The 27,553-nt window shown below is 37.5% G+C and overlaps 2 protein-coding genes across 9 annotated transcripts in view; both read left to right on the forward strand.

Moving 5' to 3' along the window:
- adam9 (ADAM metallopeptidase domain 9) overlaps positions 1 to 2,910 on the forward strand; it is a 28,756-nt gene extending 25,846 nt beyond the window's left edge. For both annotated transcript variants that reach the window (XM_043247569.1, XM_043247568.1), the window contains 2 exons: positions 534 to 604; positions 1,317 to 2,910. In XM_043247569.1, coding sequence (XP_043103504.1) covers positions 534 to 604; positions 1,317 to 1,377 — 132 coding nt within the window. In that variant the 3' untranslated portion in view covers positions 1,378 to 2,910. The remainder of the gene's footprint in view (positions 1 to 533; positions 605 to 1,316) is intronic.
- A 776-nt stretch (positions 2,911 to 3,686) lies between these two features.
- On the forward strand, positions 3,687 to 27,467 carry ogdha (oxoglutarate dehydrogenase a). 7 transcript variants are annotated; one of them, XM_043247160.1, is made up of 26 exons: positions 3,687 to 3,905; positions 4,031 to 4,092; positions 5,959 to 6,369; positions 9,174 to 9,362; positions 10,550 to 10,652; positions 13,672 to 13,716; positions 15,902 to 15,952; positions 19,224 to 19,339; positions 19,905 to 20,059; positions 20,248 to 20,394; positions 20,490 to 20,580; positions 20,671 to 20,850; positions 21,688 to 21,816; positions 21,908 to 22,087; positions 22,167 to 22,319; positions 22,400 to 22,502; positions 23,416 to 23,544; positions 23,632 to 23,782; positions 23,972 to 24,099; positions 24,199 to 24,377; positions 24,461 to 24,532; positions 24,633 to 24,758; positions 24,845 to 24,917; positions 25,765 to 25,928; positions 26,018 to 26,172; positions 26,258 to 27,467. In XM_043247160.1, exons 3-26 carry the CDS (start codon positions 6,145 to 6,147, stop codon positions 26,376 to 26,378), a joined length of 3,165 nt encoding a protein of 1,054 aa, XP_043103095.1. In that variant the 5' UTR covers positions 3,687 to 3,905; positions 4,031 to 4,092; positions 5,959 to 6,144; the 3' UTR covers positions 26,379 to 27,467. The 7 variants fall into 7 exon arrangements, with proteins under 7 accessions (XP_043103095.1, XP_043103094.1, XP_043103096.1 ...); XM_043247159.1 differs by lacking the exon at positions 4,031 to 4,092; XM_043247161.1 differs by lacking the exons at positions 4,031 to 4,092; positions 15,902 to 15,952.
- The last annotated feature ends 86 nt before the right edge of the window (positions 27,468 to 27,553 follow it).

Consider the following 27,553-nt stretch of genomic DNA (forward strand, 5'->3'; position numbering starts at 1 on the left):
TTGAGATTCCATTTTCTTTTTGTGTAATTGGGTTAAAATCTTTTTTTTTTTGCAAATACGCCTTTATTTCATACGTAAGAATATGCTGTAATGAATCGTTTGAATGGGCAGTCAAGAGCAAAATTAGCTTATTTGAGTATTATTTATGGGTAATGTCTGACGGTGCATAAATGAGTACTTTGTTTCATATTAGTTATGTCACTAAAAATTGTATCATTATTTACTCAACCTCTAGTTATTCCAGTCTAGTTATTAATCTAGTTACTGAACACAAAAGAAGATTATTTTGAAGAATGTTTGTATTGAAACTATTGATGGTTCTCATTGACTTTTATAATATTTTTCTTCCATGCTAAGGAAGTCCATGGGTAACATCAGCTTGAGGTCGAGTAAATAATGACACTTTTTATTCATGCATAAACTGTCCCTTTAAATCTGACTGATGTTAACTAATTTTAAGCTTATTTAGTTTAGTTTTATTTAGTTTTTGTGCTCAAGTTACCTTTCATCCATATGTTTCTGTCTCTGTACAGGTGGTTCAGACTAATAAATCAGCCTCTGTGCCATCTTACTCCACGAGACCACCTCCACCTCCGTTTGCACGGTAATAATACACAATACTGTTCAGAAGATTGGGCTCAGTCTTTTGTTTTTTTTTTGAAAGAATACATAATAAATAAATATATATATATATATATATATATATATATATATATATATATATATATATATATATATATATATATATATATAAATATAATTATTTATTATGTGTGTGTATATATATATATATATATATATAATTATTATTTATTATGTGTGTATATAAATACACATCCATGCATGTATATAGTTACTGTATGTGTGTGTATTTATATATACATAATTTATATTTTATATATACATAATAAATATGTGCACAACACACTCGTATATTACACAAACAAAAACGTTAATTTTGCATGCAGTTAATCACGATTAATAGTTTGACAGCGCTACTTTTAAGCAGCATCCTAATCGTAAAACCTCATAAGTTGCTAATATGTAAACAGAAGTGTATTGTATTAGAATTGTATCAGTATTTCAAAATATTATTGTCTTTTTGATCAAATATATGCAGCCTTGCAGAAGTGTAAATCTCCCCCATACTTATAAACAGTAGTGGACTGTGTCCCAAAACTCAGACAGGTGTCTTTTTAAAGCAGCATCCTAATCATAAAACCTGCTGATATGTAGCATTCTACACAGGCGGCAACATTTTGAAAGTGCTCATAAACCCAGTTTCTATACATCTCTGCTCTGTCCGCCCTCCACAGACCACCTGCTCCAAACCAACATCTAATGCCTCAAAGACCAGCGCCTGCGCCCCCAGTATAACACACAACACGCACGTCCGACTGACAGTTGTATTTCTGTCTGGGATGGACGGGCCAAGTGTGAAATGTGCAGTGGGAGGAGTCGAGGAGGAATCAGCCGGTCTCAGCCTCTCCCCCACTTACTCTCCCCCTCCGTCTGCAAACAGCTGTCCACTGTCGATCAAACCCCAGAGACGGTCACTGTTGCGAAAGAAGCCTCCGCTCGCAATACGTCGCGGAGTGCATGACGGGAGCGAGTGAACTCTTCAGCCGATGAAACGCGTCCCACCTGTCACCGGACAAGAAAAGATGTCTCTGTGGCAACACACCGATCTCCTTAATTGTTACGATTCTAATGTGCTATATAGGACCACTGCGACTGATTGCACTTCAGTAATATCCACTGTTTATAGGAATGTACAGAGACCCTTTGATCATAGGCTGGCTGTTTTCCCTTTTTGGCGCAAATATATTGTGAACTCCACATTCATCCTTTTTTCACCCAAAAAAGTGTTATAATATATAAAAGACAAATGCGATAATTTAGTTTATGGAGCATCCTTAACATTTTACAAGGTTATCCAGTCATTAGTGATATCTAAATGGCCCGTGGTAACTGCAAATCGTTCTCTTTTGCACTGTGGCGCATTATATTCACACTTAAGGTTTTCTAATACAGCAGTGCATGGTTTTGTTTTTATCATTTGAACATGTTGTTACCCAACACAGTGATTTAAATCTATGATTTTAGCATTTATGCATAGTTTTATTTTACTTATTTACGTATTTTTATTTATACACGACTTTGATAGAAAATCTATTTTTTACATTATTTGCCGAGTGAAATTCTGCCCCCACCGAGGTAAAAAAAAAAAAAATCAGGTAAACATGAGAACTGAAAATGACTGATTTGTGACACTTTATGCTTGACTGCTGGTTTTATTGTGGTGTTAACATGATTCTTTTCTTCTTCTTCTTTTTCAAACTACGGACAACAATAACAATGAAAGCAAAATAAAAGCTTTTCTCCTATCATTTTCAAGGGCTACATGACTTTATGCATGAAATCACATACTATGCCATAAACACAAAGTCTCTTCCTTGCTGAAACTGTTAAATAAGAACAAAAAGACCATTTTGTCTGCATGTTTCATAGGCCTCTTAATACCACGAGAGGTAGAGTATGTGTATAAAGTCACGCACCCTCAAACAAACCGCTGTAACGTGTCTGTTGTAGAGCACATTGGACGGCATCCTCATACTAGGACCTTTCCATCATAGCAAAATCAGCCAAGTGCCATACAATACACGTCTCATAACGAGTGTTATTTTACATCTGTGTATTATGTTAATGTGTATGATTGACCGAATGAATGAATGATTCCTCCCTTGCACTGCGTTTGTGTGTAATGAAAGATCTAGCAGCTGGCAGCAGTTGCGGATTCTGGGTGACTGATGTTTTACGGATCGAGGAGGGTTTATTTTGAGCTACCTTCAGTGTGATGGTGATTTCAGTTTTTGCATATGAAAATAAAAATCACTGGTATGTTTTTAATTCTGCTGTAAGTGTATTTTAAATCATTTGCACGGCATTGCTGAACTGATCCTAGTACTTTCTTCATGTATAACCATAGAAAAAAGCAAGAACATACGTACCAAGCAATGATTTTATCTTGAGACTAGCGATATATATTTTTACACGTATTGTTTAGATGAATTACTGTCATGACTAACTGAAAGTAATTTTTATAGGTCATAAAAGTGGTAGTAAATGCTGATGGTACCGTTTAGTTGGAAAGGGCTTGTGAGAAAATTCTTCAGTTTTAGTAATTGTTATAGAACATATTGATATGTTAGCGTTAAGTTTTCATTTTAATTTCAAGATTGCTTCAGATTTGTTATGTGCTTTTGGCTATATATATATATATATATATATATATATATATATATATATATATATATATATATATATATATATATATACACATTATTTATTTTTTTAATGTTCTAATTTTAGTCCTTCAACTTGAACTTATTTTTGCTAGTTTCAGATTTTTAATTTACGTTTAAGTTTTTCATCTAATGTTTAGATTTTAAGCCATTTCAGTTATTTAAATAAACTTTAATAATTAATTTTAATAATTGTAGTAAACAATAACACTGCTCATTTTGCTGGTTTATGAAAAAGACAACTAAGGGTTATTACAACAGCTAATAGTAACAGTTTTTAATATTGTTTAACGTGAATGCAGATCATATTTGGTATTACCGGATGTCACGTGACGCGTAAGTGCGTCGCGAAGAACTGCTGAATCGATTTTAATTGGTTCTTTGAAAAAGGGGGCTCGAAAAAAACCGTTCGCTGGAACGAGCCGGACTTCACTGCGAGTAAAAATACCGCGCGAAATCTAGAAGTGACGTCTGCGCGGCTGACGTTCGTCGTGACGGAACGGTTCTAGTGTTCTCTGTCAGTGTCTCGAGCAGCGCGAGGCTCGGCGGAGCCGTTACAAACTCCGGTGCGCGACCGCTTCACAAAGGCTGTTTGCACAAGTAAGTGTTTTCTCTCGTCGTGTGCGTACACACTCACGCCCGTCGTTAAATGGGCGCTTGAATACAACGAAGAAATAACGTACCTAACGAAGGGGCGCGTTGTTCTTTTCACTTCTTCAAATTAGCATGGCAGCTTTTTCTTGTTTGGCGTGACACAAAGTTACCTGATATCCGACGACATAACTAGGTATGTATGCGTCAGTCTGTTGGCTAAAGGATACTAAACTATCCAGTTACGAATCTACGTTCCTGAAGCGACCTTAAATTAGCTCGTTATTGTTGCTAGCTCAAGGTGTTGCGGTTCACATCAGAAACACGTAGGTGTTGTGTCTTTAGTGATTAAACAGATGCGTTTAACAGTCCCACATCATAACCGTAGTAATACGAGTGTAGAGTTGCTTGACTGGATTCCAGTATCGGCCTCTGATTTGACGGTTAGCATGGGCTGCTAATATTTTCATAAGACCCATGTTTAGCGAAAGGGCATAATGATTGACACTCCGCGTCTCCATTAGTCTTCCGCTAGGCATGTCCGGTGGGCGGGGTTAGGAATCTCCAGCCAATGAGCGCGCTGAATCAGTGCAGTGGGCGGGCGGTGTTCGTCGGCTCGTCAAGAGGAGCGGAATCTGGACGCAAGGTCAAAACATAGGCGTGTGGAGGGAGAGAAGGGGTCCATGTTTATTTCAACCACATGGTCATACCAGTTTCATTTTAACGGAAAGGACACCGCTAACAGTTATTCGTTTTAATATAGTAGCTAATTGCTCAGAATATTACAGTAGCAGCGGGTTTGATTCGTTCCTTAGGAATTAAGAAAAAGCCGAAACACCGCGAGTAAAAATTCACCAGAAACTTGCTTGCGTGTATGGTAAAATATTAATTGTATGATGCCAGAAATATTAATTTAGACATAAAATAAGTCGCCGGTATGTAGTGTAACGTGCCATAAATATTATGTAATATTGATCACACGTGTTTACTACACTCCTAGATGTTGTAAACTGTGATTAATTGCATATCAATCAATAAAGGATGTTTTTAGCTTAATTTTTAATTGCATGTAGTCTGTACTGTGTTTTTGGGTGATGGAAATTAACTGACCTTTCACCCTAATGTCTTTCTGCGTGTTAGTAAAGATGAAATACTGAACCTCATGTGGCAAAAGTAGGACAATCAAAAGTCATCATGACCTCATTATGTCACTGTTTTCTGAGTTGTGTTCTTGGTTTTTGGCAAAGCGGCTCCTATCACTTGGGTGAAAAAAAGTTTTCTTAAAGTTTCTTTCATCATTTGACCAACCCTCTTCTATATTTATAATTTCTGTGTGACTCCAGCCAAAAGCCATTCAACATATTTTCATTTCACAGTCACTTTGTATAGTTAAAAAAACAAGTTTTGTACGAGATGTTTGGTTCTGTTTCTTAAAAATACAAATCCTTTGGAGCTCATGGTTTCTATTGGGAGCCTGACTAGCTCTTTGACCTTTGTCTGTTCTCTGAAAGCAGCCATTATGCCACGTAAAGCACAAAACTACATAAACAGATATGAAATGAGATTAAGTTCTGAGCTTCATGGAGATCTTTCATGATGATGACTAGGCCTCTCGCAATAATCACTATATAGACTTATTGCACAATATATGTACATGGACTCAATCATTTTTGGTGATGCAATTGCCCATTATGCTTAAAAAAAACAAACAAATAAATAAATGTTTGCATTCCACTGTTTTTTTTTTTTATTGCAGCTTCTTATACATAGTGTGGTGTAGTAATGAGGTGCTAGTTTCAATGTTTTTTAAAAATCCTTTTACAAAAAAGTTTAATCTGGATAATAATGGAAATGAAGAATTAAATGTTTGTTGTAAATTGAGTACACCTTCTTGCATTATTATGCTGTTATATTAAATGGTCTTATTGCAGTTATTTATGGGGCAATATGTCGCACAACAAAAAGTTGTTATCGTGACGGGCCTAATGAAGATGATATATCTTATTATAACTGTTCGTATTTCTTTTTCCATACTGACTTGTGTATTCCTTTCTTTTTTCAGAATACAAACCACAGATAGGATTCAAAGGTCACAGGGCTTCTGGAAGTATCCATTCTTCCCCAAGAAACTGAGACGCCTTTTCCGTTTGAGCTGAAGAAGTAGGAGGTGACACTTCTCTCTTCTGTTGCGGCACTGAGGACATCCAGGAACTCTTGAGTGTGGGTGGCGCTTTTTTAAAAGACTGCGATGCACCGCTTAAGGACTTGTGCGGCACGGCTCCGGCCGATCACGGCCTCACAGACTGCTAAAAATCTATCACAGCAGAGGCCAGTGGCCACCCCTAGGACGTTTCAGCCATTCAGGTGCTACACAGCACCGGTGGCGGCAGAGCCGTTTCTGAACGGAACAAGCTCTAACTATGTCGAGGAGATGTACTATGCATGGTTGGAGAATCCCAAGAGTGTGCACAAGGTAAGAGGCAGAGGATGTGCAGGTGGATTATGGGAAGAAGCAATCAAGATCTCTCTCTCTCTTTCTCTCTCTCTCTCTGTGGTGCCAAAGGTCATGTACTCCGGAGTGATTCCAATTTTCATGTATATATTTCTAACCCAGTCCCTAAAAGGAACCGTTTTGGGCATTTTATCATAACAATGCTCAAAACTATTCCAGTGCAAGTATATTCCAGTTTCTGTCTGTCTGCAGTGTTGGCTTGTAACTTGTATGTGTAAGGTTACATTACTGGGATCCCTGTAGTATTTTTAGAGCAGTCATGAGAGTGCGTCAGTTCCAGGACACAGTGACACACAGCGTTTTTATGAGTGTTCAGTTGTTTTCACACGCTGTACTTCTAATGAGGTTTTATCAGTTATAATGGCCACCTTCACAGTTCACAAAGTGAGTACAAGGTCCAGGATATCTTGGGTTAATATTTTGCTCATGTTCTGTATAGGGATATTTTCCCTTTTAGGAAATTACATATTCATAGATTCAGTTACAATATTGCATTGTCACATTATTTTAGAATAGCTCAGTATAGAACACGTTTCTGTGAGTCTTAAAGTCTTCATTTAAGGCTTTAAAAAGTTAAATAAGACAAAATAAGTCTTAAATTCATAAAATTATGGCATTAAATGTTTTATGCATTGATAAAAAATAATTATCTATTTGAGTGTTGTTGTTTTTTTTCAATATAAATATCTAAACAGTCTTAAAATCAAGATTTTTATGTGAGATTCAAAACAAAGATATGAAGTCTTATTATCTAAACAAATTCATGAAATGAAGTGACTGTTTGAAACAACAAATATCTGCATATGGGAAATAAAAACCTATTGAATTAAGTAAAAAAAAAAAAAAAAAAGTAGAATTGTTCAGATTTATGATTTCTAACGAATGGTAATCAAACTGGTTTATTTAAAAGTTCCCATTTTGTACGCCTTTTTTGGAGTTTTATTTTAGGTGTTGATGTCCTTAAGAATATATATTTGTGGTACAAGTAATCTAAACCATTTCGGTATGTTTTTACAACTCCTTTTTCAGGAGCTCTGTCAAAAACGGGTCAGTATGGCCTGTCTAATTATGACTCATGAGCCTATCTTCTGATTTAATTTTTTTTTTCTCAGAGACTCACTCTCAGGCCAATCAAATGTAACAATGTCACAGTGATGTCACAGCTCTAGCTGGATGAAAAACATAGGGAAGATGAGAGGTGACTCTCTCACAGTTTCGGCTACATAAGGAGCTTACAATACCATCTTGTGTTGTTGGGTGCCAGAATCGGCGCAATACAGCCTCAAATTAGAAATATGATCGCATATCCAATGTTACTGCCTGACAAAAAAACAAAGACAGCTTTGGTTAAACGCAATAAAATGAGCGGACTGAACAGAAACAATCATCAAAAATGCTTGAGTTTGAACACTTCTTATCAGAAAAGGTTCAATAAAGTATCATCTTTTGCTGTTATGGGCGCATCTAAAGTTTTATTGCATCTCACGACTATGTTGTTTATTAAAATGAATTGTATGTGTATTGTTGTGAATAGCTGGACTATTAACTAGCTGTAACGTTGGCTGGAATAATAACGTTGTAAAATCTGTTGCCTAATGAAACTGAAATGTATACATCTTCATTATGACTAGATGGACACGATAAGATCTGATTCACCTCATAGTAACAATCCTGTCAAATCGTTCATTCTTGTGAGTGTACAGTTCAGTCGGGAAGGTTCCAGATTGGTCATCTGAGCTTTTATTTTCTCAAAGGTGAAGCAGGATACCCAGGGCTCGGTTAACACCTATCGACATTTCTAGCCCCTGGGGGACCATAAGCAGGCTAGTGAAAAAGTGACATTTTCATGCCATGGGACCTTTTAAAAATCTAAAACGAGAAGGGGTCATAGAAATTAATTCGCCAAACCCATACCTGTATAGGGCTTTTGCCTTCTAACTTTGGAGCTGAAATGCAAAGTTTTTCACGTGACAGTCTTGGAGTTTGTTTAGTACCTGTTAGTCATTAGCTGTGTCACTGCAAATATAATGCAAAGTCTCATAGAATTGTTCACAATGAAAAGATCAAGGATAAACTGTGTCGTCATATTAAATTTGTTAAAAAGGCATTAATAAGGTCACTGATATCCATTTCATATACATTTAAAAAATCTCCGACACCATTATTACTGAAATTACATGGTCAATTTGATGTGTACATGTACACATGCTTTAAAAGAAGAAGTGTTTATATGGATGTGACTAAATTGTAAAGCTCCAGCTCACTTGGGATAAATTGCTGGACCATAACCTCTGAACATCTTAGACGTCTTCATATTGTGTTGGTAAAGCATTTAGAAACCAAATGAGTTAATGATCTCTATTCTAATTGTGAGGGTGATATACTTGTAAGCCAAATTATTCATCCATCAATGTATGTAGGACACATGCTGCTGAGTGAGTTCCTCATCCCTTCTTCCTGATAGTACTAGTAATGTTACCTTACCAGCACCAGCAGTAGTAGTTATTTATCGGACATGTTTTATAGTTGGGTCATGTTCAAAAAACAAAAGAAATCCATTCATGTATTCCACGGGTGTCTTATTTTGTTCACACCGTTTTTGTCACTGTGAAACAGTCCAAACTTTTGTACCATGTAAATGGGTTTAGAACTTTTGAATTTTTGTCTTTTAGATGATATTAAAGGAATGTCTTTTCTAGTTCAGTATGGTTGCAACTTAATCGTCTACATAAGGAGTAATTCTTGGCTCTTTTTCTGTTCTCCAGTCTTGGGACATTTTCTTCAGGAATGCTAATGCTGGTGCCCCCCCAGGTACAGCCTACCAGAGTCCTCCTCCAATGGGAGTGAGTCTGGCTGGACTCGCTCAGGCCCAGTCTCTGGTGGGGGCCCAGCCGAATGTGGAGAAACTGGTGGAAGACCATCTGGCAGTCCAGTCCCTCATCAGGGCCTATCAGGTACACACACAGACTTTAAAAACCCTGTGCAGTTCTTTCTTTAAAAATTCTTTAAAAATAAATTGAAATCTCAGAGCTGCCTTTAATGAGTTTGCAGCGTGAACCTTTAACAAGGTAAGATATCTATGTTCATTTTGGTTTAAAAAAAAAAAAAAAGTAAAGAAAAGAGATGCTTCTTGAGGTTACAGGAGAATATTCACTAAGCAGATAGCAGAGGTTGAACAGTATTAGGGTTTGCTGATAACTAAGGTGAAAAAATATAGCTGATAATGTATTAATGTAGTCGATTGGTTTTTATCTAAAGCCTTTTAACTTTTTAGTTAAAATGTCAATTAGAGCTAAACGCTAATGAAATTAACAGTAAAGTGTTAGTAAATGTAACATGCACAAACCATAATTGTTTTTTAAGTGCTGAATTATGACAGGTGAACAGTTTCCATCCATGGTTTTCCACTCCCCAGTGGCTAATAATAATCTTCTGGAACAGGATTTTCCCAATAACCAGATGTTTCATAAAGCAAAAAAAGGTTCTATAAATGTGGCAGTTAATCGGCGAAATTAAATATTGTTCGACCTCTAGCAGATAGTCCCGTTTGATTGAAAATGCCAAATTGTCCATTTTGTCTAATTTTGGTTGTATGGTTTCACATCTCACGTTTGTGACGCTGTGAAGGATTGGGCTCAGTTCACAGTCATGGGATCTGCTTGGTGAACTCCTAATGTCTTGTGACTGCTGTTGCCTTGTTTCCAGGTAATGGGGCATCACAATGCAAGCCTCGACCCACTTGGCATCAGTTGTGTAAATTTTGACGAGTCCCCAGTAGCTACTGGGTTCCAGCATGTTGGTGAGAAATGTTTTCTGTCCCCCACAGCTCAACAGACCACCATTAATGAGCCTGTTTTGTGTGATTGTCGCTTTCCCCTTCCCTTTATCTGTCCCTCTTTCTCTCATTTTCTCCTTTCCCCTGTTTTTCAACTCTTTTTCCCCCGACCCCCCTCTGCACCCGACACCTCATTTAATCTTCAATCACACTTCCTATATCATCTCAACCTTCTTGTTCTCTTGCTGTTCTGCACTTCCTCCTCTGTGCCCGCTTCTCCTCCCCCGCCCCTTTCTATATCTTTTCCTTGTGGGTGGTTTTGCGTTCGGCTCCCATGTTTGTGGGGGGACCTCTTGTCTCCTGTAGATACGTGGTCACCATGTGGCTCAGCTGGACCCTCTTGGGATTATGGATGCTGATCTGGATTCGTGCGTTCCCACTGACATTATTACGTCATCGGATAAACTCGGTGAGGAACTGTGAATGACCGCCAAATTTTGGTTAGGACTCTAGAAACTGCTTTCCACGACGGTTGGTGATTTCAATCTTAGCTCCACCTTGGTATTTTTTTCAGAATGATGGGTAATGTGTTAAACTCTTTATGGAAGAAACTCATCAGCTTTTCTGGAAAGCAGTTTTAAATATTTAAATATATATACATGACTGTTGTAATTCTGGGTTTGCTGTGATCAAGGCCAGCAGCACTGTATTTGGCTTCTAAAAAAGAAGGCTATATATCACTTTAATACAGCAGCTCCGCCCCTTCCTGTAGAGTACCACGCTTAAGGAGGCTGGAAAGACGTGCTTTTCTAGACCAACCTTAGAGATCGGCTTGCTTATATGATTTGACCTTGCCTTTGCAAGCACACAAACTTTTTTTTATTACTTTTACTATTTTCTGCACACTGTTCTGCTGGAGAAGTTAGGCTTGATATGGTTGCTGGTTTCCAGACACAATGTCATTTTACATTTGTATTCGTATCCATTGTGGACCAATGCCAGACAATATTGTGACTCTTACAGGATCCATCAGTGCTCTGATGACAGACTGTAATTAGAAGTATAAACCTCTTCATTCCCATGCATTCTAGTTAAAATCTTTTAAATTATTGACTGTTATGACCGTAGAGGGAATATATACTTTGAGGGGAATGCAAATGAGACTGATGGACAAAAAGTATGGTCAGTTTTAAGCCTGCAGCTAATTAAATCAATTTATTGATTACTTTCAGTTAGTAGTTTAAATTATCCCCTAACATTTTGTTTATTATTAAAGATGGTAAACATTCAGCCCAATGTAAATAGATCAACGCTCACTTTAAACAAAGTGAACTAGTCACAACACTATTCTCAGGTTACCGTAATGACATTACCTTTTCAAATTAATATCACCTGACAAACAACTAGCTATCAGTGCAGGTTTGCTAAGAAAAGAATACGACTGAATTTGTAGCTGTCACTTCAGTTATAGATCACACTTGTTAAAAAAATAATGTATTAAGCACATAATATAAGACTGGCAGCTGTATTATGTTGCTGTATAAATGCAGACTACTTTCTGCCGTATCATTTACTTTAGAGGTAGTTATGAACATAAAAAGATTGTTGCATTGGTGTATTTCATGAAAATTGACTTTCACGTTTATTGATTACATCAACATCTCATTCTAGTTATAATATGTTGTGCCGTTCTGTACAGAGTCAGTGTTGAGCTTTCAGTTAGTCAAAGCATCATTTCTATGGGCCAGATTTACTAATACTCTAGAGTGCAATTCCAGAACAGCACAGAATGGGTGTGTAATTTCTGCAGGTGATTTAAAGAGCACAGACACGGCATCTAATTTACATACTGACCAACGGGATGTATACCAAGCACTTAAATAGTGTCAATTAAACAGAGCTGATGTTCATCAGGTGCGGGTAAACTACGATCGCAGGCACTAACTAGTTTAAGAGATGCTTTGAGGTACAGTACTATTTTTGACTCTAGAGTTTTCAGGGGGTTTTAAAATTCTGAGAAAATAGAAGATTACTTGATGACGGTCTTCTATTATTGTGCCAGTGATGTGTTTACCACGGCGTGTTACTGTAGGGGACGCTGAAGTCACAGAAATACACAAAGTGGCTTTCATTTGAATTAATTTAATTTACATTTATTTTTAAATGGTTTTAGTTGACCATGGCAACACTGACCTGGGTGTTGAGCTTTCAGAAACTTACATGTCACCTAGCACCTGAAAACACATAGAACAGACTGTACTTCTATACAATCCCACGTTTCTTTAATGATATTTAATATGACTTTAAAGCACAGGAAATCGTGGCATCCGATGAATACATAAATTCAGTCACACCTGTTTGCTATATAATTTATTTCTGTTGCATAGCAACATCCCGCTATTGACAGTCATTTAGTGAAAGGGTTAATGCACTGAATGAATTTGCCTAGTAAGATAACATTTTAATGAAAATGTATGTCCCTAATATATTAATATAGGAACCATTTTACAGCTGCTTGGTGAAAGATTAAACTCATACTTGAAACTGATCAAATGTAAAATGGTGAAAGTGTTTCTTTATCTCTCTTCTCGCTGTTAGCTCTGTTGAGTAGTTTACTAACCCTGATGCCCTAATGCCTCTCAGCTCTTTCACTTCCTTCAGAGACTGATGCATAAACACCTGTGCATTGTGTATAACCTGGACACTGTTTTACCATCGAATAGATTGCATTTTAAAAAATTTTAAGGTAATCCAGTTAAACTAGTACGTTCAGGATATCTTTTGACTCAGCCGTGCCTTTGTGTGCAACAGTGTGTATGTTGATGTAGGTATGAGCGAGTGTGAGCTTTTATTGCTGAACTTATGTAAAAGGACAGCTCATAAAATCATTTGCGCTCTGTACATTGTCACTGTGTTTACAGGAACATTCATGAAAAAGATGCTCCGACTTGTATTTAAAGGGTGCAAATTCCCAAAAGCGTATTTTCTTTACTCATCTCCTTCATACCCACTTAGTATATAGTTTTTAGACCTCTTCCAAGGTTTCCCACCATTTGCACAAACCACACTGTAAAAATAAACTCCATCTTTATGGTAAATAAGCATTTTCTTCAAAAGTACAGTGTTTATTCTTGCTGTAGCTAGTCTTGGCTTTGCCTGGCACTGTGTGGGATTTAAGCTTCATCTTCTCCAGTCATGACGGCTCTGATTTATCATGGGCTTTGACTATTGCTGCAGCGTTAAGAAATGGCTTGGTTTGATGCCTGGTGTGATTCAGTAAAGAAAAGTTGAGTTTTTTTTTTTTTTTTTTTGTCTGGAATCTATATTAGGATGTGTGGTTCACCTCAATGTGTTACTCTTTAGATTTCATTAGTGCAGCTGTTCTGTAGTCTAACCATTTTTAGTCCCTATCATTGGGATTGTCTTTGTGAGGTTTTGGGAATCACTAACTCCCAGTGGATTTTTCTTCCTCGCTACTGCTTCTCCAGACCTTACACATGTCAAGACACGTCTAAGTGCTCTAACCATCGGAGGTAGGCTTCAATGTCAAAGCAGTTCTGTACCTCTTGCTATATAGCTATGTATTAGTAGCTCCAAGTAGTTTTAGCAGCTTTTTCTGTATTTCTTTTCGCAGTGCTAGCTTTGTGGCCACTTGATGTTATGCATTGTATTTTTTTAGGGATGCACTGAATGTTCAACAAACTAAATTAATAATAAACGTGATGATCAAATATAGGCGTGCGCTAATGCAGCAAACATGTCGGCAGTGCAAAAGCATTTAAGTGGCAGAGAAAAACTCTACAATCATTACAAGCACCGACAGCGAGAGACTCGTGTCTCTGATGGAAAGAGGAATTGTGGCTGTTGCTGAATTTGTGAAAAGGTGAATGATTAGTAAATAAACTAATCATTTGTTTTCTAAAACAGGCATGAGTTGCATGTATTCAATCGATGCTGCATGAAATAAAATAATAAAAGGCAATAATAATTATTATTATTATTATAATTACAACAGCTCCATTAATATGTTTATTATAACATTCAAACATGTATATTTAATGCCTGGGATCTGTATTATTTTCTAATGTTTTAAAATAATTCTCTTCTGCTTAGTAAGGCATGCCTGATTCAAGAAGGGGGTCTCAAAAATGGCCAAAAAATATTATTTTCCTAATTTATTAATTAAAAAAATGATGCTGCTTTTGTATACTTATAGTTATAAATATTTATGAAATGTTTAGTATTACATTGGGGATATTTAACTTCAAGTGATTATCGTTGAATTGATTACAGAGACCGTCTCTGCATTTAATAACAAATTGTTCAATATTCTCTAAAAAAAAAAAATAACACAAGCCTTTAAAATAAGCACACTTTTACCGTAAAAACTGGACAGAATTAGGCTTTATTAGTCAGAATTATGGTAACACTTTACAACAGGGTTCATTAGTTAACATTAGTTAACTACTATAGTTAACATGAACTAAGAATGAACAATAGCTTATTAATTAGTTTTGTTAATATTGGTTAATGTTAACTGCAACATTTATTCATGCATTATTAAAATCAACAGTTGTGCTTGTTAGCAGGTAATGCACTCTGAATGCTCTCATGAACTAACAGTGAACAACTGTATTATTAACTAACATTAAGACAAATTAATAAATACTGTAATAAATGTTTTGTTCGTTCATGTTAGTTAACACATTAACTAGCAGAACCTTACTGTAAAGTGTTACCTTAATATTAAATAGCATTACATTTTATTTATTTCCATGCAACAGAATCAGACATAACCTTTTTTTATTGTCCACATAATGTATAATCCCACAAAGCTATTATTCTCAGAGCACGTGAGCAGAGAGTAGCGTCAGCTGTACTACAGCATGTTTCAGCACAGTAGCTCTATTGCAAACAGGAACAAGAATACTACATAGACATTTCCTGTCGGTGCGTTATTTGAGCGGACTTTTAAGTATGAGTGGTAGACTACTATACGCGCTAAAGCACATTCATTGAGCAGAAAACTGAGTGGAGCGTCAAACCGTGCAATGACGAGGGTGGGCCGCACCATATATATTATATAGCCTATTTTCGGCTCATATTTTCTCTTTTGCCCGAAAACCAAAAATGGCATTTTTGGCTGAAAATTTTCAGCTTTCTAAATTTCGGTGCATCCCTATTTGATACATTCTGGCAAACAAAATAGCTTATCGTTTTAAATGTAACAGCATTAAGTGATTGTAATTAATAGTACATTATATTATGTTAGCTTGGACAGCTCTGGACACACATTATATTTCAGGACCTTTTTTTGTTTGTTTGTGTTTGATTAATAGGAAGTGAAAACAACATTTGATATGAAAATCATTTCTAACATTATACTGTATTTACCGTCACTTTTGGTCATTTAATGCATCCTCACAAAATAAAATTTCTCCTTTTGTATTACTTTGAATTGTAGAATTTCAATAGATAAACGCTTGAGCCACATTTGTTTTGCTTTTGTTTTTTAAAGAGCGTTTAGGCTGTAGATAATAGGATTTGCCACGATAACACTTTGTAATGTAGTGATAAAATAATGTAATGTTCTGTATTTTCTGTGGTATTTGTTCATATATTCCAAATGTAAGACAGCTTAAAGTTCATTAATTGCAATGCTCAGAAGGAACACAAATGTACATCTTTATTTTTATTTTTTTTTACCTTGCTTTACAGAGTCTGAATTTCACTTTGCTGAAATTTCTCAAACCTGTAATTGGGAAAAGGGTAATTCATATGCTCTAAAGAACTGTCCAAATACCAAATAGTAAGAGTGATGTATATTTAATGCCTGTTTTGTGTAGCATTGTGTTAGCAGCAGTATTACAGATGGGCAAAAAGACATGAGTTTCTGGTTTTCCTTGCCTGTGACGTGTGTTTGTGTGCTGGTGCTGGTGAATGGCTCGGTCTACATGAATACAGTCATATGTCCAGAACCTCATTATAAAGACTATACAGACTTTACACAGACAACTTTTAACGGTGTATGCCAAGTTATGCACTGCAAACATTAATATCTGCTTTTTTTGTATAACAAAGTAGTACAGTAATATGTCACCCTACCAGACAAATGGGTTGAAGGTCTAAAACAGGGGTCGGCAACCTTTTTTATCAAAAGAGCCACTTTGTGTGAGCCACTCCCCCCCCGGAGCCGCAAAAAATTACAGTTTATAAACTTCTAAAAGACGGCTGCTGACATTGATGTGACATATATTTTCAGTGACAAACTATAAAAAAAAACTGCCACTGCCATCAGGAGCCACTAACAAGGAGGCTGAAGAGCCGCATGCGCCTCCAGAGCCGCAGGTTGCCTACCCCTGGTCTAAAAGCATATATTAGACTGTTCGTTTGTTTGTTCTCATGGGAATACATCCTGGTTAAACTCAACAGTATGTAAACAGTGCTTTAAACAGATTGTGTGTCCCTTTCTCACACTTGCATTTGTGCCCAGCTTTTTTCTGTTTGATTTGGGCTATGACTTATACAGATATGATTAGTGAATTATTATGTAATTCTGATAAGGCACTATCTTCTGTATAACTTTTTTTGAATAATGGTCAGATTAACTGAATTTTTCAGTACATTAAAGCCAGAATAATGCATTGTAGATGGATCTTTGGATGTTTAATAGTTTTGGTTAATAATAATAATAATAATAATATCAATTTACTAGTAGGTTTCAATAATGCATTTGGTTTTAGCTGACTATTTGACCGTCATGACCCATCTGTAGCAGGTATAAGTATATTGTAAACAAATTGTTCATTGTTATAAACATAAACTGGAATATATTGCTAAAAAACAATTAATGAATTGCCAGCTTGCAAGTTAAAAGCTACAATTAAATTAAAATATGAATGAGTTTCAAAAGACCATAGTCATAAAAGATGCTGTTTAAAATAAGTAGGATAAAAAAAAAAGTGATTGTGATGAGATGTGGACATTGTTTGTCGTGAAGAATGCTTCTGTTCAAGGTCTGGCTTTTTTGGGGGGAGGTTATTTTGATGCGTTTTTGTGGCTTTGCTGTCCTCTAGCTTCAGAGGTGAAGGGAAGCTTTATGTGGCGGTCAATAAGTTTGTGTATTTAGTTTGGATGCTCGAGTAATACACCCCTCCTACATCCACTTCTTTACTCCCACATGTGCATATACACACTTAAACACAAGTACACACTCTCTCTAGGCTCAGCCTCTCCTTTCTCTCTCTCTCTCTGTCCCGCTCAATGGTGCTCTCATTAACACACTCTGATCTACTGTAGGTTAATGTCTTCCTTTAACATACCTTTTTATATATGCCTTGAGGTGCTCTTTTTGCACTCTTTGCTGAACAACTGAAATGATCGACACCGACAGGTCTGTTTCTGTGTGTGCTGACCTGTCAGTATCTATAAAGCCTAATGCATGGCGTGTTGTTATAGGTGCAGAATGAACAGGGGTAAATAAATACTAATTTTTCATCTAATTGTGAAATTCATTTGCATTGCCCAAATATGCTAAGCATTTCAGAGAAACTGTAGGCCCTTTAATTCTCAAAGACTACAGTTGTGCCAGGCTTTTAACCCGCATGTCGTGAAATTTGAATTAGTTGTGCTGCTGTGGATCATAAAGAAACCGTCTGAGCCTTGTGTTCAATGAAGTGCGGTCCAGAGGTGAATCTCACAAAGAAATGCCCAGCTCATGTTTCAGCCTAAAACAGTAAATAAATGTCATCCTTTATGGACACATTTCATAAAAAAATAAAATCATAATAAAATTCTTCATTAGCATTTTTTATTATTTGAAATGTGACTTGGACATGACCGTTTTTGTGAGATCATTCTTCAGTTTTTTTTTTTATTGTATTTATTAGAATAGAATTTTTTTTTTTTTAATATTTAGTAGGTATGTTTTTTTTTAAATAATTTCTGTGTAAGCGTTATTGGGGCGTTAGGAAAAAATGAAATAGATTTCCTACATTTTTATTTTTACCCCATAAGTTCAGTTTTTCTGCCATTTTTAATTTTGCCAGTCAGATTACTAATGTTACATTTTGATGACTGGATTCTGTGATTTTATTTAATTTAAAAAAAAATGTTTATTTTATATCAAATAAAGAAATTTATATTGTTGTTGTATTTTCCCCTTTTTAAAAAAAAAAATCGGTGGCCTAGAATACATAATCATTGAATCCTTAATACTAACGTTGATGTGTACTTATACTGCACTTTATCATATACAGTTTAACTGTATATGAAACGGTACATCATCATTCAGTTTTTGGCTTGAGCTGCAGAATTAATAATTATATTAATTAAATATAATAGTCTCATTATACTACTGAGCTCTTCGCTGTTCAGTACATTAACTGCATCTCACAATCCAAAGCTGCTTTTTGACGCATTAAATTCAGGATGCATTTGACAAAAGAATTATACTAGCGTTAACACCAAAATTACATGATCATGCTGTTAACCCACTTTTTTTTTTTTTCTTTTTATTTGAACCCCCAAATGCTGCACACCCCAACTCTCTTATTAATTTTCAAACCACCTTTCTTTCGTCTTCATTTTCTCTCTCATTCATTCTCCTTTTCCATCCATTTACTAACCACTTAATTGTTCATGTTCTTTTTATATATCGTCCGTTTTGCTGTTACCATTATTTAACATTTATCATGCTATTTGCTGGTGATTTTTGTTATGTCCACCATATTTCTGATTATGCATGGCATCCTCACATTTATTCCATTCATCACCCACTAACTCACACATGCTTGTTTTTTTTTTTTTCTCTCTTTCTCTCTCCCTGTCTGTCTTTTTTTTTCTTTTCTTGTTTTTATCATTTATATCCCCCCCTTCCCTCTCTGGATTGTTAATTTAAATTTTCCTCCATCCTCTGGCATCCATTCTGGCCTTCTTTTATGTTTCTTCTCTTCTCTTTTCTGTTGACCCTGTCCCCTTCCCTCTCCACCTGCCCTTCTTCTCTGGGTTGGGTTGGATGTGTTGTGTGTTTGGCTGTCAGGTTTCTATGGGCTGGAAGAGTCTGATCTGGATAAAGTGTTTCGCTTGCCCACCACCACCTTTATCGGGGGCAACGAGAGCGCTCTGCCCCTCAGGGAGATCATCCGCCGCTTGGAGGTGAGTGAAGACCCAGGGATTATTTCAGCCTTTCACAGGAAGACTACCGTAATGCAGTGGCTCTCAACCTGCCTCAATTCAAGTTTTAATGCATAATGTACATGAATGAACATCTCATACCTCACGTAATCACTCAATTTCGTGTTTCAACCGCAGCAAGACATTATTAAAACAGCTTGAAAATATAATGTCACGTAGCTTTTCATTTACCTCAGGCAAGTCATAAGTGTTAATAATGTTAGGTAGTATTGATCCAAAGTCTAGCTACATAGCTTAATGCAGTTGCCACTAAACTTTTTTTTTTTGCTGCTGCTGCACAAAATCAACACACTTGTACACCTCTGTGATGCTTATACAGTAACTGAGTGATTGTTTGAATGTTATTGCATTACATGATAAAACATAACCCAGCTTTTTTTCCTCAGAACCTTTCTAAGCATTTTTTTTTCCCACACTTGTTAGTTCACAAATTTTTGACAGCATGTTTAAATGGTTTCGGTTGTGATTTTGTTACTTCATGCAGCATCTTCTTTCAGTTTGGTTGCTGAAATGTTGTGTTTCTCAGATGGCGTATTGCCAGCATATAGGGGTTGAGTTCATGTTCATCAATGACCTGGACCAGTGTCAGTGGATCAGACAGAAGTTTGAGAGGCCTGGAGTCATGCAGTTCAGCCTGGAGGAGAAGAGAACGCTGCTGGCTCGCATGGTCCGCTCTACCAGGTACGCACACAAGTCCAATCGCCACCCTTTGTCCAAATTAAAATCTATTCCACAGCAAACATTTGACTTGATTTGACTGACTAATGCATTTCCCAACGCCGGCTGTGTGTAAATGGATATTTTGTTCTTAAAATCCAGGTTCTGTGGTTTTTCCTGCGGCTCTGTGATATGTGTGCTGATTTCTGCAGGTTTGAGGAGTTCCTGCAGAGGAAATGGTCATCTGAGAAGCGCTTTGGGCTGGAGGGCTGTGAAAGTCTGATCCCTGCGCTCAAAACCATCATTGATAAATCCAGCGAGAAGGGAGTAGACACGGTCATCATGGGAATGCCTCACAGGTAGTAGAAGAGGAACCTGATATTACAGTGTGATGTATGAGCTGTTATGGTGATTCTCGGGATCGGTGACAAACGCTCTCTTTCTGTCTCGGTAGAGGGCGTCTGAACGTGCTTGCCAATGTGATCCGTAAGGAGCTGGAGCAAATTTTCTGTCAGTTTGACTCTAAACTGGAAGCTGCTGATGAGGTCAGCAACATTTTGTGTCTATGTGCACTGATTCTTGTGAACTAACATAAGAACCGCTAAAATTGATGAAATATGTCTGTACCTGTACAGGGTTCAGGAGATGTCAAGTACCACTTGGGCATGTACCACAGGAGGATAAATCGCGTGACTGACAGGAATATTACTTTGTCGTTGGTGGCCAACCCTTCTCATCTGGAAGCGGTGAACCCAGTGGTGCAGGGCAAGACTAAAGCAGAGCAGTTCTACTGCGGAGACACCGATGGCAATCGGGTGAGACATCAATCTAGAGCTGTGCTGACATTATTATGCAGATTACCTTTCAAACGTTTTGTTGTTTTGTTATAGTAATAAATAAGCTGCATTTATTTGATCAAGAATACAGTAAATTTTGTAATATTGTTGCAATAAAAAAACGTAATATGATGTTTTGTATTTTAATAGATTTTAAAATGTAATATATTTCTTTGGTGGCATTATCATTTCTTCAGTCACATGACCCTTTAGAAATCATTGATATTCTGATTTGCTGCTCAAGAAACATTTATTTATAGTTATTTTTGTGTTGTTGTTGAAAACATACTTTTTTTCAGGATTTAAGTGAATGTAAAGTTCAAAGAACATTTCATTTTAAATGATGATAATAATAATTTTGCCAATAAGCTCATTTTACAACTCCCTTGGAGTAATAAGTTGAGTTTTACTGCTTTTAAATCCACTCAAGCGATCTCTGGGTCTTGCGATAGGACTTTTTAGCTGTAGCTAAGCATAGATCATTGAATCTGATTTTCAAAAATGTTGCAATATTTTTCCCATTTTAAAACTTGGCCCTACCTGCGTGTACTAAGACAAACAGCAAATTAAAAGTTGTGAGTTTCTAGGCCGATATGGCTAGGAACTATACTTTCATTCCAGCATAATAATCAAGGAAGTTTGCTGCCGTACCGTGGCCTTAGCAGGCCTGAAAATAGTCCCCAGCAATTTCAGGTGCTACGTAATCTCATTGCATAATATCACTACTGCAACAATGGTATCAGATCCTGTTTTTAATGATATACCCTTCATATACTCAGCAGCTTTTAAATGTTCATGTGTGTGTTTCTGTTTCAGGTGATGTCCATTCTGCTCCATGGAGATGCTGCATTTGCCGGTCAGGGCATCGTCTATGAAACCTTCCATCTGAGCGATCTGCCCTCCTACACCACACATGGCACTGTGCACGTGGTGGTCAACAACCAGGTACGTGTGCAGAAACAGACCCCATATGTAACAATACATGGTAACACCTATTCAGATGTCCTCTTAATACCCCTCTGCCTCTCTTTCTCAGATCGGTTTCACCACAGATCCTCGTATGGCACGCTCTTCTCCGTATCCTACCGATGTTGCCCGTGTGGTCAATGCCCCCATATTCCACGTCAACGCGGACGATCCTGAAGCTGTGATGTACGTGTGCAACGTGGCTGCAGAGTGGAGGGCCACCTTCCACAAAGATGTGGTGGTGGACCTGGTGAGTGTCTTTTACAAACACTTTATTCTTATTGTTTTAGTTCATGACTTCAGTCAGGCATGTGACATCTTTCCTTTAGGTTTGTTACCGCCGTAATGGCCACAACGAGATGGATGAGCCGATGTTTACCCAGCCACTGATGTACAAACAGATCAAGAAGCAGAAAGGAGTTCTGCAGAAATATGCTGAGAAGCTCATCGCCGAAGGGGCTGTCTCACGACAGGAGTATGAGGTCAGACAATCCAGTCCAGAGCTGTCTCGTATTCTCATCTTTCTAAAGGTTTTTCATCTGGTTCTTGACTCTGTCCACAGGAAGAGATTTCGAAGTATGACAAAATCTGTGAAGAAGCTCATGCTCGCTCAAAGGATGAGAAGATCCTCCACATCAAGCACTGGCTGGACTCCCCCTGGCCAGGTGTGTGTGTGAATAGAGATATTTTTAAATTGCATCCTTGAATTATGACAATTTGCTGAAGAAATAATCTCAGACTCAAAAGGTACATCCACTGGATTATTCATTGAATATTTAATAAATGGCATTGTTGCAATTAAATGGAACTAGTAACTAGAGATGCACCAATTAAAAAAAACAATTCAGTGAAAATCAGTAGCTGTATATAACAAAACAGAAAATGGATGTAATTTTTTCCAGTTTACATGTTACACAGACCGTGTAAGCTGAGATAAATGCACTTACAGTACACTGCAATATTGCAAAAGCACAATTAATATTATAAGATTGATGTTTTAAATATTTTTTTGCACATACAAAAAAGAAATGTCGGGGGGAAAAAATGCAAAGATACTTTTTAAATATCACCAGTTGGGGGAGTCAATCTTTTTAGTTTTTTTAATGTTATATGAAATCAATGTCACAGTCATGCTGATATTTTGGAAAACATTTTGGTCATGTGATGTTGTTTATTTAGATTTTTCATTAATATTGGGATGCACATCTGAATTAAATGGATTATTGAAGAAAAAAAAAAAAAAAAAAGTTATTGATTAGATTTTAAGATGTAGGCATTAAACGTGTATTAACGTTTATTGAACTATTATTAACTCTTACTTTTATTTAACTTAGCGATGTATTACACTGGGGAAATGCTTCTCTTTAAACTGTGATGTCTGTCTTTAAATATTTTGCTCCAGTTGCATCTTCCGGTGACCATCTGGAAGTGGGTGGTTCAGAATGAGTTGCAATATGTGCCAGAATTAATCTTATGAAGTCAAACATCCTTCTATATCAAGACTAATTAAAAAATGTACAGCATGTTGCTGCTGCTTCATGTGTTTCCGGCTGCACAGTCATTGTGTTTGGTGTGCAGGTTTTTTCACTCTGGATGGCCAGCCCAAGAGTATGAGCTGCCCGTCTACTGGCCTGTCAGAAGAGGAGCTGTCCCACATCGGACAAGTGGCGTCATCGGTACCTGTGGAGGATTTCACAATTCATGGAGGTACACTAGACCTAAAATATAGTACATAAATATGCACACATTTCATGCATTACGTTACTATAGTACTCATCTTCCCTTCACTTGTAGGCCTGAGTCGTGTTCTTAAGGGCCGTGGAGAAATGATCAAGAACCGGACCGTGGACTGGGCTCTGGGAGAGTATATGGCCTTTGGCTCTCTGCTCAAGGAGGGCATCCATGTGCGTCTCAGCGGCCAAGATGTGGAAAGAGGAACCTTCAGGTATAAACAATAACATTGAAGAGCATGTGAAAAATACCCATCAGGCAGTTACGAATCTATAAATCTAGTTAGGTGGTAATGTATAATGAATAGACCTTTTTTGCTAGAGCCGCTATTTGAAACGCAGCATTATTTGGGATCTTAGCCCAGTGTAAGAGGTTACTGACCTGTTGTTTGTTCCAACTGCAGTCACCGTCACCATGTTCTCCACGATCAGAACGTAGACAAGAGGATCTGCATTCCCATGAACCACATGTCCCCTAACCAAGCCCCATACACCGTCTGCAATAGCTCTCTGTCGGAGTACGGAGTACTAGGTATTCAGACGCTCACAGTACTTGTTAAAGTGATCTCTGAAAGGTAGAAGACTCTAATGGAAACTCATGCTTTCTTTCACTCTGCGTGGTTTTCCTCAGGTTTTGAGTTGGGCTTTGCTATGGCCAGTCCCAATGCTCTGGTTCTGTGGGAGGCCCAGTTTGGAGACTTCCATAACACGGCTCAGTGTATAATAGACCAGTTCATTTGCCCGGGACAAGCTAAATGGGTTCGCCAGAACGGCATCGTCTTACTGCTTCCACATGGCGTGGAGGGCATGGTAAGGCACTTTTCTCTCTACACACTCATCTCTGTGAGCTGGCTGTAAATGACTTGATTTGGTTTCATTTCGTTTCTTCCCAGGGACCTGAGCACTCTTCTGCTCGTCCAGAGCGCTTTCTGCAGATGTGTAATGATGACCCTGACTTCAACCCTGTAAGATTGTCTAATGTCTTTATAAATGTTAATACAATCTTAATATCAATGAAGATTTCATAGTCCGAATATATCGATGTAACTTTTATTTTGGCTGCAGAAAATCACTGATGACTTTGCGGTGCGTCAGCTTTATGACTGCAACTGGATCGTTGTGAACTGTTCAAATCCCGCCAACTATTTCCATGTAATAAGGAGGCAGATCCTGCTTCCCTTCAGAAAGCCTGTAAGTTCAGCTATCCAATGCATAATTGGTGCTTAAATAGCAATTTTTGACCAATTAATTCATTTATTAATTTGCTTGCTTTTTAGCTTATTGTCTTCACCCCCAAATCTCTGCTGCGTCACCCGGAGGCCAAGTCTAACTTTGACCAGATGCTACCAGGTCAGAAACAGTTTGTTTCCTGATGGTTTAAAGTGAATTTATTAAACAACTCTATCTCTTTAAAATAGTATATTGCACTGTGGCATCAATATGGCTCCTTAAAAAATAAAATAAAATTCTAAGACTTCATACACCATGTTAACAGTACATGAGGGTATTAAAGCTGCAGGCTGTGGGAGAATGTAAAACAAAGTTGAAATAAGAAATGCAAAAGCTCTGCATATCGGCTCTATGATAAAAGTGTGATTACATGAGCTAAATGGGAAAGCTGATAGATTTTCAATAAAAAAGGCTTTTAGTAGTGGTTGACCACCATAGTTTTTTTTTTTTTTTTTTTTTTTTTTTTTTGTCTGATGTCGATGTCTTTGAGAGCAAGGTTTCTAATGCCCAACAGAAATGTGGCATGAACAGTATACTTTTAAACTTTTAAAACTGCGTAAGACTCGGATGTAAATAATTCGAAAATAAATACATTCAAATGGAATACATTTATATATTCTAAAATGTATTATATTTAATATATATTATAGTTTAAGATTTAAAAAAAAATGACCTGTACAATTAGATTTATAAATGTTTTGAAATAACAAAATCTTGTCTATTAGAGTTTACCTGGTTCCTTCTAGGTGTAGCTTAACCATAAACTCTGTCTGCCATGATTTAATAGAAGGAACCTTTGTTTTTTTTTTTAATTCTGTCTTGCATAAGAAGTGGATAAATAAAGGAAGGACATAATGTAGCCAACAGTAATCTGAAAAAACTGATAACTGGAAGTTATATTTTGTCAAATAAACACGGTACACAATGAACACAAAATAAACGATGCTATCTGTGTGCATCTCTCCAGACACTCATTTCCAGCGTGTGATCCCAGATGATGGACCGGTGACTCAAAACCCTTCAGGGGTCAAGCGCATCATCTTCTGTACAGGAAAAATCTATTACGAGCTCACGCGTGAGCGCAAAACACGCAACATGGAGGACTCTGTGGCCATCACCCGCATTGAGCAGGTACCGCCGTCTTCAGTAGAACATCGGCTTGCTTGCTTTCGTTCGTGTGCGACGATCCGATTCTCCCTCTTTCTCTCGATCCACCCCAGCTCTCTCCTTTCCCGTTTGACCTGGTGAGGGCTGAGACCGAGAAATATCCCAACGCCGACCTGGTCTGGTGTCAGGAGGAGCACAAGAACCAGGGATACTACGACTACGTCAAGCCCCGCATGCGCACCACCATCGAACGCGCCAAGCCTGTCTGGTAAGCTCTTGTTTTCTCCTGTAGAGTCGTGACTCTCGGGTGCTCTGCGTTTTTACCAAACCTCACTCCGTCCTTCTGTGCGCAGGTATGCTGGTCGTGATCCTGCTGCCGCCCCGGCCACTGGAAACAAGAACACTCATCTTCTGGAGCTGAAGCGCTTCCTCGACACTGCCTTCAACCTGGACGCCTTCAAAGACCACGTCTAAACCTGTCCTTCGGTCCATAAAGAAAACGCAAACACCCCATTCACCGGCAACCAAATACACTACGCCAAACCGTTTTATCCCATCAAGAATAGTGGTTCAGTTTATCCAATGAGATCAGGTTTGCAAAACACACTCTCCGTCCTAGGCTCACACTCTCTCCTGCATGAATTTTCAAGTTTTTTTGGTTCATATTGTTCATTTTCAAGCCTTTGTCACCATCGTTGCCCAGTTCAACACCAAATGATGATGATAAACCACGGGACGATTCAGATTCTCGTGCTTGAGTATCACAGCACAAATGTTGATTTGAATAGACCTAATGTATTTTCAACCAAAGCACAGCTCCAATCCTGTTACAGATACAGTAGTCATGTCTCACAACTCGCTTCTTTTTTTTTTTTTCGTTCCTCCAACTTTTAAAAAGTAGGTTGTTGGTACAACGATTCTCTACGGCTATATGGCTTTAATTTGTATGTTTGTGTTTTCTTTCGTTTTCCTTTATTGATAATTATGGGCGGCGTTCAGAGAAAGGGAGAATTTTGGCACATACATATTGCAGTGTCTGGATAAGTGGGCTGGATTGTAAAGTAAGTGGCAAAAATGACACTTTATCTGTACCTTTGCACTGTTTTCTGGCAAGAAGAAAAAAACAGCTGGTTCTCTGGAGTGGATATTGCAGTTGTATGATTGTATTTATGTAAAAATGACTTTGTATTCAGAGGAAGAATGGCTTGGCTTTAAAATCAGGACTGTTGAGATTTTTGTGGCACCTTATGTATGTGCCTCTGTTCTGGTTCATTGTCTATAGATGGCATGGTGTAGTCTGCACTCTCGGCTAATCATTGCAGCCTGGTGCAGATAAAACCCCTTCATTCCTCCTTTACCATCTTATAACATGTGCCATACAGCCCAACCCAGCAGCAGGAGCATTCAATATGGCAAGCGAGACAGAATTGCACCTGTTTGTGGTCGCTCTTTTAAATAGAAACCAATGACATCCTTTTGGCTTTTTCAGAGAGGGCAAATGATTTTATTTATTTTGGTTTTTGGAGGTTTCGCTTCATACAATAAACTCATTATCTTCTCAAATGTTTGAAGTTGTTTGTTTATTAATTTTAAGAGATAGCATTGCATCTGTGATTATGCAAACCTGCGTGCGATTTGAGATCACAACC

This window comes from Puntigrus tetrazona, chromosome 8 (assembly GCF_018831695.1).
Source record: "Puntigrus tetrazona isolate hp1 chromosome 8, ASM1883169v1, whole genome shotgun sequence".
Classification (NCBI taxonomy): Eukaryota; Metazoa; Chordata; class Actinopteri; order Cypriniformes; family Cyprinidae; genus Puntigrus; species Puntigrus tetrazona.